Source organism: Leishmania mexicana, chromosome 8 (genome assembly GCF_000234665.1).
Source record: "Leishmania mexicana MHOM/GT/2001/U1103 complete genome, chromosome 8".
NCBI lineage: Eukaryota > Euglenozoa > Kinetoplastea > Trypanosomatida > Trypanosomatidae > Leishmania > Leishmania mexicana.
In genome coordinates this window covers 1,288,185-1,300,986 of record NC_018312.1, presented here as the reverse complement: position 1 = coordinate 1,300,986, position 12,802 = coordinate 1,288,185, and the positions used below count along the sequence as shown (strand labels likewise).

General features: G+C 63.2%; 3 protein-coding genes across 3 annotated transcripts; all 3 read right to left on the bottom strand.

The window, feature by feature from the left end:
• Positions 1-1,115: 1,115 nt before the first annotated feature.
• On the bottom strand, positions 1,116-6,842 carry LMXM_08_0380 (conserved hypothetical protein; the record flags this gene model as incomplete). The annotated part of the gene is made up of 1 exon (XM_003872551.1): positions 1,116-6,842. One exon carries the CDS (start codon positions 6,840-6,842, stop codon positions 1,116-1,118), a length of 5,727 nt encoding a protein of 1,908 aa, XP_003872600.1.
• A 1,079-nt stretch (positions 6,843-7,921) lies between these two features.
• On the bottom strand, positions 7,922-8,581 carry LMXM_08_0370 (conserved hypothetical protein; the record flags this gene model as incomplete). The annotated part of the gene is made up of 1 exon (XM_003872550.1): positions 7,922-8,581. The coding sequence occupies one exon, from the start codon at positions 8,579-8,581 to the stop codon at positions 7,922-7,924; it is 660 nt and encodes a 219-aa protein (XP_003872599.1).
• A 1,433-nt stretch (positions 8,582-10,014) lies between these two features.
• LMXM_08_0360 (conserved hypothetical protein) lies at positions 10,015-12,135 on the bottom strand (the record flags this gene model as incomplete). Its single annotated transcript, XM_003872549.1, has 1 exon — positions 10,015-12,135. The coding sequence occupies one exon, from the start codon at positions 12,133-12,135 to the stop codon at positions 10,015-10,017; it is 2,121 nt and encodes a 706-aa protein (XP_003872598.1).
• Between the last annotated feature and the right edge of the window lie 667 nt (positions 12,136-12,802).

The window sequence follows — 12,802 nt, the reverse complement described above, 5'->3', positions numbered from 1 at the left end:
AGAAGGCCGAATCTACCCAGACCAAGCGAGACCGCAGAGAGAGAGAAGGTGGTACCTAATCCAGAACTCGCGTACACCGCCAGGCACACACACACACACGCACAGGGAGAGGGGGAGAAAGGGGTGCGGGCGATGGGGGCTAAGAGATAGGTGGCGGTAAGGATGCGACTTCCCCGCCTCTACGTGTTCCTGTGCGACGAACGACATACACATACGCGTGGCCTCGAGTTCTCTTGGCGTGTGCGTGCTGTGTGTGTGTGTTCTGGGGAACGTCAGCGCCACAACACACGCAAGAGCACCGAAAGCCGAGCGAACAAACACTTTAGACTGGCGACGTGCACCTAAGCGCACGCACAGAAGAACGCGCCATGTTGCGAGGAAGCGGGAGGAGAAAGGAAAAGGGGGGGGGATGGGCAGAAAGTGCAGCGCAGGTGCAGACCCACAAGCGAACATGTATACGCATACATGCCCCGAGAGGGGTACCGGGACAGCGCCACAGGAGCACACAGCCGCATGAGCGCCATCTGTAAGGAAGGGCGCGGTAGCCGCTTAGCCACGGCGTGCAGCGGCGGCGGCGGCACTCCCCCCGAGATACAGGGGAGGGTGCGTCGGTGGGTGGTGGTGGTGGTGGGAAGGGGGGTGGGGAACATGATGGAGTCTGGCGAGAGATGTACAGCTCAGTGTCGCTCAACGCGCACGCTCCCTCCGCAGGCGCACACAAGTGTGTTCATCCTGCCCCTTCCCCCTCGAAACACGTCCATATTTCTGTACACTCAATACGGGAGAGGAAGACAGCCGCCGCACCGGTGCCAGGACGAGTCAACGACGCAGTAGGTAAGGGGTGGGCAGTGAGTGGATGAGCGTCCGTATGCGCCGGCGCATGCCCGCTGCATCCCCTCTCGACCGAGAAGGGAAGGAGGAGGATGGTGTGGGACTCCAGGAGAGGCGACACCGACATGCCGTCTTGCGAAAGCGCAGAAGGGCAGAGGCACGAAAAAGTACGGTGCGCTCCCATGCAAGACAAACGGACTTATAGAAGACATGATATACTATACATAATGTGCAGCGGGCCGTCAAGCTCTGCGGAAAGGCAGACCCAGACATGCCCCGCGCGCCTAGAAGTTGAACTCCTTCGTCCTTTCCGTCACCGCACGGACCGCTGTCGCGTCGCCCACCTCGCTGCAGATCAGCCTCTCCAGCGCGAGACGGCTCTGTGCGCGATAGCGCCGCATCATGGCCTCTGACTGCGTGTAGGTCATCGCGCTGGACAGCTGCAGGTGCTGAACCATGTAGTGTTGTCGAACCACCTGGTCTCGCTTGCTAATCGTGTCGAGGTCTGCTAGAAGCTGCATGCGCCTATGAAGGGCTTCCTTCTTCAGCGGGGCCAGCCGACGCGACCGCAGCCTTGGCTCCGTGTGCGGAGCATGCGCGGTGGAGACGCTGTCGCCTTGCCAGTTTGCCGTGCCCCTCGTATCGCTGGCGGCGCCGTTGCTGCTCGTGCCCGCGCCACCAGGACACGTCGACAACGACTTCACGATGGCCGTGTTGTGAGGTGTAAGACTCGGGTTCGTTAGCGTGCGGCGGTGTATGTTTGCCAAGGCGGGCGGCAAAAAGGCGCCATTTGGCATCATACTCCAAAAATTGGATGCCATGGGCGTGGCTGCCGTGGTCAACGTCGTCACACCCGTCGAGTCAGGGCAACCGTTGCTGCTGCCCGGGCTGCTGCGGTGCATCCGGTACTGCTGCGCCCGCCATCGGATGCGTTCGCCGCCCTTGCCGTGCGCAGGCATCGAGGACGCGTGTGACGACGCCGGGATCGAGGAGAGGGAGCATACCTCAGAGAAGGAAGACGTGCAACCCTCGTCGGTCTCCCCGGTGCCGCGACGTCGAGGGTGCGCGACAGCCGGCGCGCTGGTGGCCACCACCGCGGCTGTCGTTGTGGACGCCTCCAGCGCTGCCGCCTCCTCCGGAATGTTGAATGGCGTGAGAGGCAGCATTGCAGAGCACATGAGCAGAGGGTCCGCGGTGCCACCTACACTGCTGCCTTTCCTCCATCTTCCACTGAAGCTCTGTGTGATGACACTAACGGCGGGCTTCTCCAGCTCCGTGGTGCCCGCAGCCGAAGGCGCGAGCCCGCTCGGCGTCGCCGCTGTCTTGGCCGCGGTGACCGCCAACGTGAGATGGGGAGCCACCAACACGGACAGCTCTCGGCTGTGCTCCTGCGAGCGCCTCTGTCGACTGTGCTGATGGTGCAGCTTCTGCCGCTCCGCCATCCTGTACAGGCGTGCTTGCTGCGGAGGCACTGTCTTGCCGTAGACGCGCATCTGGTGCGCCGCCTGCTGGGCTTCCTTGCTGATCGGCGGCACCGCCGCGACGGCTAATAGCACCCGCCATGGTTCGAGCTGTAGGCGACACAGATCCTGCAGCGGTACCGCTTCGCCATCCGCGCCTATCGGCACGGACGACCACAGCACAAGCTGCGCGCTCTGTTGCTGCAGTGTGGCAGGCGACATTGCGACTTCTGCGCCGGCCACCGTTGCTGCCGTCACCATCGCCGTCCGCGTCGTCCACCAGAACGGGGCACGCAGGAGCATGGACAGCCAGTAATCGCGGATGGGTGCGGGGCTGACGCAGAGAGGATTTGAAGACAACAGAGAGCCGGCAGACAACTCGCGCCGGTGGGCTCGGAATCTGGTCGCGGAGCACTCACTGTTCCTCTTCTCCAACGCGGCCACACAACTGACAGCGGCAGCACTGCCACTGACGTTCGCATCAGCACCGTGAAAAGCACGCACCGAGGCACTCGCTCTGTGTTCGCTCTCTTGGCGGGTCGATTGCGCCGAATTCGTCTTCCACGTTGCTCTCGCGACGCTGCCCTTGTGGCTGCCACGGCTAAGCTCCGCAGCCAGCGTCACCAGACTCTTGCCCACGGCCACGGCCGTACTCGTGCGGTACTGCGCGCGGGCTTCTTCCTCTCGATGGGAGTGGGGCGAGGCCGCTGTCACAAGAATCGACGTGCGCGGCTGCCGTGGCGACTGCATGCCACAACCATTTTGGATGGATGCGCCATGCTTTAACCCTCCTCGACCGCTATTGCTGCGCGCGTCGACCGCGGCGACGAACTGTGACAGCGGCTCCACTGCCGTTGTGGGAGAACCGCCAGCGCTGCTGTGCTTCTGCTGCCGTAATGTCTTGGCCCCAGTCTGCCTGCGTGCCGTCGAGCGGCGGGAGCTGGCCTCCGTGACCACCACCTCGATACGGTTCGGGTACACGTTGAACGGCGACGGCGCTGGGCTCGCACTACCCGCGGAGCTGCCCCGACTGTTGCCGGGGGTCCGACTAGACCCGCTAACACCACGCAGCCCGAGCTGTGAGTTGCAGCTGCCACACAGATCGCCTGCCATGGGGCGCCGCTGGAGGAGTGCCATGCTCCGCTCGAGCTCTGCCACGTGCAGCGCAGCGGAGCGGCCGTATCGGTCGAGTTGGTAGATCACCCGGGCCTCGCTGTTGGCCTCGACGTCGCCAACGTCAAAGACGCCGTCCTCCGCGGCCGTGACGAGCGAGGCGGACCGCGCAGCCTCAGCGATGGCGGTGAGCGACGACTTTCCTTGCAGCCCTAAAACGACAGCGGCATGCAAAAGACCCGTCGTTTGCGACTCACACGTCGGCAACAGGCCCAGCGCCGAAATCTCTAGCTCCGTGGCGGCCCTGTGCTTCAGCTGGGCATCCGTGTAGTCGCCCTTGGCCGGCATTGGCCAGTGCCGCACCTGCACATGCGTCAGGCAAACACCGTGGCAGCAGGCGAAAAGCCAGCGCATCACATCCGCGCGGAACTCCTCGTCGAACATGCCAGCGCAGACGTCATTCGGGAAGCAGAAAACACAGTTGTAGTAGGTAGCGTGCGCCACGAGCAGCAGCAGGCTCTCGAGGATACCGTGCATCGCTGCAGGCGCAACGGCGGCCGCGGCAGCAACGGCCGTGTTCGTCATCATGGCGGTTGTGTTCCTGCCCCTCCACGGTCGCAGATAGGCCCCCGATGCCGGCGCGCCGTTTCGGCTTGTGCGGAGGTCACCACAGCCCTCACCGCGGGCGTTGGGCGTGGTGTTGGGTACAGCAGACAAGCGCCATGTTACCGACGGTCGGAGGCCTTGGGAGACTCCGGCGCCGAACGACGGCGTGGTGGAGCCCGCTGTCGACGCCTCGGCGCTCATGGCCCCCTGCTGCAGGTGCACTGCCAAGGTGCCAAACTGCAGGGTGAGCTGCTTCTGCAGAAGCTCCTCGTACAGACATAGCTGCACGTAATCGCTGTGGTGTAGCCACAGATCCTGATATACCTTCCAGAGAATGGCCAAGGCGTCTTCGGAGGGGAGCATCCGTTGCACCTCTTGCCGACGTGGACTGTGCGGCTGCTCCTGCGGCTGCGTGTACGTCGATTCTTGGTAGCCGTCGCCACTGCCGGTATCGACGGTGCCCGTGCTGACCAGTTTCGACCATGTCGGGCTCAACAGCAGCGGGAAGTGGGCGCCGTGCTCGTGCAGCCGAAGGCGCAGCGGCACCTTCGATGGAGCCGTGGCAGCGCTCGCCGCGTTGGGAGTGTCGCTTGTCTTGTTCGTCGTAGACGCTGGCGGCGGCGTTGGGGTCGCTTCCCTACCTGACGCCATCGTTAGAGTGGCAAGACCGTCAGCCGTCGACAGCCCCTCTGTGTGCCGTGATGGGCGGGCAGCGCTTGCGGCGCTTGATGCCACGGCAGCACTCGTCGCAGTATTCGCCGCGCTTTGCACCTTTACTGAGTAGCGCAAGCAGGTCAGGAGCTCCACCAGGAGCTGCTCCAGCACATCCAACGGCGGCAACGCCTCGTCCAGGGCGACGTGCGGGAAAGCGTTGGAGAAGGCGTGCGATAGGCGACCGTAGCCGTTGACCAGGGACTGTTCGCGGCGTGCCTTGCGGCACCGCAGGAGGACAAACCACATGAAGGACACCGTGAACCGACACGCCGTGGAGTCGCGCGCGTCGATGAGGCCTCGGACGGCATAAAGTTTGCTCAGCTTGTGCTGCAGTGTTGGTGTCTCGCGTGGCAGCAGACGGTCCTGCAGCAGCTCCGGTACGGTGAAACCCGACGGGGTCGTGACCTGCGCGTATGGCAGCAGCACGTCGGGCGTCTGCTCTGGCGGTGGTGGTGAGCGAGTGGGCGAAATGGCAGGCGCCTCCTCGACTCCACTTGTGGTCCTGGCCGTCTCTCGGCGCTCCGAAAACGCTGCACTGGATTCACCGGTGCTCCGCGCGCCCCACGATGCGGCGGCGGCGTCCTCGTTGTGAGGGCGATCCGCAAACGCGTGCAGCTCGGAGAGCGGACAGACAGGGAAGCGGAGGGAGAAGAGAGACGGCGAGGCGGAGACGTCTCGGGCGTAGCGACTCGCAAAGGCCTGCGCGCCAGCACGCTGCTGGGCCGCTAGCTCCGCGCGAATGCTACGCTGCATCGCCGCGACTACGGTCGTCGCGTCGTCCGCCGCCGTGCTGAAGGTGACTTCCCCAACGTTGCTCGTACTGCAAGAGGGTCGGACACTGACTGTGGACGCCACTGCGGTGGGTATGCTTTTATCGTTGGCATCGTAACGGCTAGCCAGGGCAGCTGGGGTGATCGGAGGCGGTCCAGTCGGCATCAAGGTCCGGAAGCCTGCCATGTGCCCACTGCTGCCCTCAGCACCTGCAGCCTCGGCGGCCTCCCTGGCGCGATCAGCTTCGCCTGTGCCGTCGCTGAAGTTGCCTGGCAGCCTTGGCGGTGTCTTCCCTGAAGAGTATGGAGGGGTGAAGCTCGTCGAAACTTGCTGTTGCCGCGGCAACAGGTTCTGTGGCTGCGACTCAGCGGTCACGAAAGACCACGATGGGATCTTCGTCGTCTGCCAGCTGGACTTTGGCTCCACCGGGCACACTGCCCTACGCTCCGCAGCGTGAGAGGGAGGACTGGCGGACGAGGCGGCGCCGGCCCCCGGCGGCGTGGCGATGGGCTCCACCAGGGGCGGCAGCTGCTGCTGGTGCACCTGCGCCACGGCGTTAAACGATTCGAGTAGCCACCGTCCGTCCGCCGAAGGGGACGGAAGAGGAGCTGCTTTCTCCCTCGTGGCTGCGTCCAGCGGCAAGGTCCGAAGGTGGCTTCTCTTGTCATCGGCGCACATGCGACGATGGCTCGCCGCAGGGGGCGCATGCGTACGTTTGGATGGCGCCTTCCTTGCACCACCCGCCACCACTGTCTCAACGTGACCGTCGGCGTACAAGAGACGTGTTTTTCCGCCGTGCGAGTGGCGCAGCAGCACTGGTGCGGCCGGCATTCCTTTCCGGACCACTGCCGCTGCTCCTGTGGGCGACAGCGAGCGTCGTATCGCCGTAGGAGCGGAGGGGGTGCCGTGCGGCGACTGAAAGGCGTCCTCTTCCTTCAATATGGAGTCTTTCCCAAGCGTGTTGGCCTCGTCGCTGCTGCTGCCGTGTGGTACCGTGCGCGAGAGCGACGACGGGTCGGCCGCGACAGAGGCATCGTAACTGAGTTGCGGAGAACCGCTACAGCTCATGGGATCAGTTCCATAGCGTAGACGGCCACCAATACCTAGGCTGCTACCACTTCGCGGGTTGGCGTTGCGCGACGGCGATGACGGCAGAAAGGGTAGGGATCGTCCCAGAACGCAGTGAATCAAACTGGCGCACGACGGCGGTAGCGAAGAGGACGGGTGTGTCGCCATGAAGGGGTCCTGCGTACCGACCTTATCCCCATCATCGTTGGCAACCTTGCAGAGGGCTGGAAAGCCGGTGTGGCTGGCAGCGGGAGGGACGGAGGAGTCTGTAAAGGCCATGCAGATGACTGTGCGCGACCCCCCACGGCGGGTCGAAGAGGACCAGGACTTGCCGGCAGAGTGAAAGAGGAACAGGATAGGCAGAGCGACGGAGACACGCGCACCGCTCCGGCTGATACACACACACACACACAAGCACACACAAGCACACACACACACACACACACAGGTAGACAGACAGAGAGAGAGACGATGCGGAGGAAAAGAACGAGGGGGGCACGAGGTGCGACGCGCACTCGGGGAGGGGGCGAGGCAGGAGGGTGCGGCATGAGAGTGGCTGCCAAACAGCGATGTGCGCCGCACGCCCCTTCACGTAGAGGGCTGACGCACAGAACATGCCTGTGGAACCCCTCTTGCGTAGGCACGACTCCCTCTCATGCGTGATGAGGGAAGGGGTGGTGGTGGCTGGGGAGCAGAGGGAGGGCTATATCCGAGAGTCACTCAACTTTGCTCCGGGCACTTGGTGTGTATGCCATGCTTGTCTTGATGCGCGCGGTAAGGCAAGAGAGAGAGAACAGTGAAGCGAGCGGTCAGACGACGCGCAACTACATGATGAGGACTGGTTGCATGACGCGCGTGAGCAAAATCGTAAAAAGCGGTGGAGGAAAGGAAGCTGAGCATGCAGATACTGACGCACGCAGGGAGGTCGGACAAAGTGTGTGTGTGTGTGTGGGGGGCACAACACGTATACGGACACGGGTGAGCGAGAGGAGGAGGTGCGCAACAGCGCAACGGACCACGCGCACATGCCAAAACCCATGCGCGTGCTGTCGGAAAGAGACCCGACACGTGCGGACCACCACCAACAGAGGTGGTGGTCAGAAAGGGGGCAGGCGAGGGAGCGAGGAGAGAGATGCGGCAAACAAGGTGCCTCCTAACCATACTGTCAGCGGAGGCGAACACACGCACAGCCACGCGTCCACTACGCGGAGGGGAGGGGGGAGGTGTCTGTCTGTGTGTGTGTGTGTGTGTGTGTGTGCCTGCATCGTCGCTGGTGCGCTTCCTGGATCCAGTTTTCGTCGCGGCTCGGCACGCACCCTTTGTGCATGCTGCCAGCGTGCGCGCTCACGCACTAACCACTAGAAGCGGCTTGTCATGTGGCGCCACTCAGACTCGTCGGCGTACTGCATCTGAATCTGCCACGTCGTCTTCGCGCCGTCGCGCTTCACCAGGGGCTTCCAGTTCCAGAAGCGGTCATAGCGGCTGAACTTCTCGCGCATCTCGGGCCGGATCCACTGATCGAGGTAGATGTCGTCTTCCTCGAGCATCGGTACTGTAGGGTGGTTCAGCACGACGTTCTTGAAGTGCGACCAGCCCGGCTCTGTGCCCATGGCGCGGTAGCAGCCCCAGAGGGTGTACCAGCTGTAGAAGAACATAACGAACCACGCCATCCAGAACGTCGGCTTGGAGGACATGTTCAGCCGCATGCCGTACTTGCTGGCCATCTCGTCCATCGTACTTTCCCACGACTCCTCCGTCATGCGGATGCTCTCCTCACGGGTGTACGGGAACTTAGGATCAAAAATTTCTTTCGGATACTCGAACCACTCAATGTGCGGGTTGAAGTCCATGGGCAGAATGGGCTCGTTGTTGCTGATCGACGGCGGCGGCGCGGCTCCACCGCTTCGCGGGCGGATGTCCTTGAACTCGCTTGCAATGAAGCGAGCGCTACACCGGGGGCTCGTACTGGCCGTTGTTGCCGCCGAGATGGCTGTGCCACAGCAACGACGCAGCATCATTTTCGGACTCGGCGGGGAAAAAACAACAACGAAAACGAACACGTCGGGACCTCTCCGACGACCACCCGGCGAGGCCGCTGAGGTGCCACGACGTCCACTACGGACGGCAAACGGTATGCCGTGTGGGCGCTACAAACCCGGGGGTGAGGGACGGGCGGGTGGGTGGGTAGGGGGGGGTCAAGACGGCTACAACGAAGGTGGCCCTAATACTAGTGATGGATGCTACGGGTTGTTCTCGGCTGCTAGTGCACGTAGTGATCGGGCGCAGGAAGGGACGCGGTAAGGCGGACAACACGAGACTAAAGACTAAGAGTAACGATGACCACGCACGCAGCGGTCGACACACACACACACAGACACAGATAGACTGTGGCTAGAGTAACGTGGCGGGGGCTGGGCTGGAGAGGGAGGGCAAGGAGAGCAAGAAGACGGTGCGAGAACGTAAGTGGATGTGGTTCACATTTTGTGACACTCGGGTGAGGGACGGAGGAGAGGGGCCTCGCACAGCCGTGAGGTGGCCATCCGCAGCAGATTAGTGATGGTGATGGCGGCAGCGTTACCATGAGTGAGTGCCACCCTCCTCCCTCAGCACCTCCCTCGCTCCCAACCCTGACGCATCCTCGAGAAATACGCGTTAAGCATGATGCACGCGACCGTTGCCCTGTAAAACGAGGGAGCGCAGACGCCCGCGCGCACAGCAGCGGTGCGCACAGAGGTGCGTTCTGTTACAATGTGCGACACCGTCACGTCTTGCATAGCGAGCTTTCTTCCTTGCCCACCCCCAGCCCCTTCCCTCCCTCCTCATGTGCGTTAGGAGATGTATTCGACGATGTCTGTGCGTGCGTGTGCCCTTCGATCGAAGCACGCTTGAAGTTCGCACGAGCGCACGCTTTCGGCCACGGGAAAGTGGGGAGGGAAGTGGGAGAGGGGCAGAGGGCCGGTTGCATCGAGCGTGTGAGCCACGCTTGAAAGCGATATCTAAGAGCGAGAGACACACATACAGAGAGGGGGAGGCGACTGGCGCAGCCTCCAGCAAAGCGAAACACAGCCGAATGGGGTAGACCCTACAACGAGTGTTCGCATGGTGACGATGAAAGTGCGCGTGTCCTCCTCGCTCGCTCGCTCTCTCTGTGTGTGTATGTGTGCTCACGCGCACGCGTCTATATTGGGGTCCGTTTAAAGGGGGGCGGACAGGCTGGCTCCGTCACAACACAGCAACAGCAGTAGCAGTAGCAGCAGCGGCAGCCGAACGACGACCATGAAGAGGGAAGCGCGAAATCACGAGAGACGGTGACGAGCGAGGAACGCGCGCCTGCACCGGTGTGGCCTCCGATGGCTCCCGAGCGCTTGGCAGGCCGTGTGCTCACAGGCCCCGTCCCCCCACGACCCCTCCCCGTTACGGCGCCCCCTCCCCCACCTTTCCCCCCATACACTCACACAATGTTCTGCAGCGCGGCGAGCAACGCCACGGCATCTCTTTCGAGGCACGCCGCGATCGCACGAGCGCGGACGTCTTCCAAGTGGTCAATGGCAGCGAGACTGCACTGGATCGCGTGCGCCATGATGGACGGACACACATCGCACGTGAGCGTATCGGGGACAGGCGACAGCAGCGATGAATCGCCTTGGTCAACGGGGGTCTTGGCACACACGGTGTTCACCATGCGCTGACGGCACGACGCCTCCAGCGCATCGCACGGATTCGTCGCTGGCGCCAGCAGCGGAGTCACCTTGTGCATGGCACCGGCACCATCGGGCACGTCGCCGCCAGAGGAGCGCTCCGATGTACTTCCCGACGTCGACGTCGGCAGCGTGAGAGGGCGGCGCTGCTGCTGTGCTCGGTGCAGCGCCAGCTCATTCTGCAGTGCTGCCTGGGCAGAGCGAAGCGCCGACTGTAACTCTGTTGCCTGTGCAACGTACGGAGTGATGGTTGCCACAGAGGCGGCGTGCACACTGCTGCTTGACGTCGTCCAGGTGAGGTTTGTCGCACTGCAGTCGGCTGTGGGTGCCCCGCCTGCTGCTGCTACTTCCTTGATGGGAGATAGAAGCGCGTGCAAGGGCGACACAGAGCCGACGAGCGGCGTAACACTCGACGTCCCCGGCCTTGTTGTGGTTGCCGCTGCCGCTGCATGGGCAGGCACCGGTGAGGTCGACGGCAGCATCTCCGGCCGCATGCGCTTCATCTCCTGCAACACGGTGTCGCCCGACTCATCTTGTGCGAACGCTCGCGTGCTCTTGCCGGGGAGAAGACCGCCGCGCGCGTCGCCTGGCTCCACCTCAGCCACGTCGCTCATTTCCATCATGACGACTGGTGAGCGTGGCGGCGGCGACGCGCCTCGCGACTGGGCACAACTCGGCGAGCTCGTCTGTGAACCCTTCGCGGGCGCTGGCGTCACCGAGGCGACGCCTACCTCGTGCTGAAGGTAGGCATGGATGGCGCATCGAATGGCGCGGACCGAGCTGCGGTGCCGCACCGCCATCAGCCGTACCCACCGCCAGAGCTTCAGCTCCTCCACAAAGGCGCCACCGCTCAGCCATGCTGCTGGGGTCATCGACGGCCCCAGCAGCAGTACTACATTAGCGGTGCTGCCACCACCGCTCGTTGGTGTTTCGCTGATCTCGTCGCGCAACAGCTCCGCCTCCTCGGCGCTGAGCGCACGGATCATCGCGAGAACGTGCTCGGCGTTGCGCTGCTGCGCCACGGCAGACGTGGTACCGCTGTGTCCATCGGGGAGAGGCGGCACAGCTGAAGAGAATGTGCTACCGGGGCTTGGAGCTGAGGCTTCCGCCGTCCCCGACAACACAGCAGCAGCATTGGCTGGTGCCGTGGAGGGAGGCGTCGATGGAAACTGCAGAAGTTGAAGGTAGCGCATGCACGTCTCTTGGTGCTGCTGGTGGTGCCTCTGTAGCTCCGCCGCGGAAAGCAACGGCACACTAACACTGCTCGTCGTCACCGCGGCAGCGGCGGCGGCATGGTCGGCGAGGCGGTTCGCCGTCGCTTCGCCTCTGGAGGGGCAGCCGTGGAAGACGCCGTAGAGCAAGAGGCCCACCTCATAGCTCGGTATGTTCTGAAAAGTGGTGTACGACGTCTCTAGCACGTCGTTCGCCCACGCTAGTATCGCAGATCGTGTGTACTGCGTCGTTGTCGTCGTGCTCATTGTGGCGGAGGGAGCAGGAAGATGGAGAGGGGGTGCGCTGACGTCGGCGCACAACACGATGGTGTGTGGGCAGTGGATCTGAAAGGAGAGATGCAGCAGGAGCACGAAGAGGATCGCCGCTCTCAAATTGGCGCGTGACCCGCTATGTGTGCTCGCACGTGTGAGTATCCAGAAGCAGGCACGCCGATGCTGTCCAGACGACAAGGCGGGGCACGCAAGGCAGCGAGGGGGGCCACTTCGGCTCCAACGTAATCCTCTTTGGCACCGTCTGACGACGTGGAAGTGTGGTGCGGTGAAGACGACAGCGAAGAGAAGAGCTGAAGAGGCATGCGAGGGAAGCAGGGGTGGAGGGGCATTGGCGTCGTCGGCCATGCGTACACGCATCGTCCACGTCATGAAGGCTAGGGAGGAAGGGAAGTGAGGCACCAGAAGAGTTCACGCAACGCTAGCCACCGCTTAGTTTATTCGGCGAGGCGGGGGCACGCGACCACGTCAGTCTTGTCTTCGTCTACCTCCCGCGCTGTGATTGGTGGCACGGCAGGTCTTGGCTGTTCCTCCGCCCCGGTTCGCCCCTTTATGGCGAACCCGCTGTGTTGGCTTGCTGCGATGCACTGAGTAGAGCCGGAGGAGTGAGTCACAGAGAGAGAAACGTACAGACGCACACACAGATACACGCAGACATGTGCGACAAGCTTCATCTCCGTCAGCGTTTTGGGGCGACTGCCATTCACTCCTCCGCTCTGACGGCTTGCAGGCCAGCAGGCCTTAGGCACGCAATAAAGAAAAAACCTGAGGTCCTCCCCAACTCCATCGACGGCGGAGAGGACCGGCGGCACCTCCCGAAAGGGAGACAGTGATGGTGAGCCAGACAGCGTGTCCGCAGACGACAGCCGACAAAGGACGCCGCCGTCGCCGAGAGGCGGTGGCTGCTGTCGTTGATGGCGCCGCTGCAAGGACGACGACTGGTTGTCCCAGCTGAGTTGCCACCCGACTCGACTCGGCTCCGAACACGCCCATGCCAAGAGTCTCAAGGAAGGCGGCGCTGTTGTGCAGGACGCGGTGC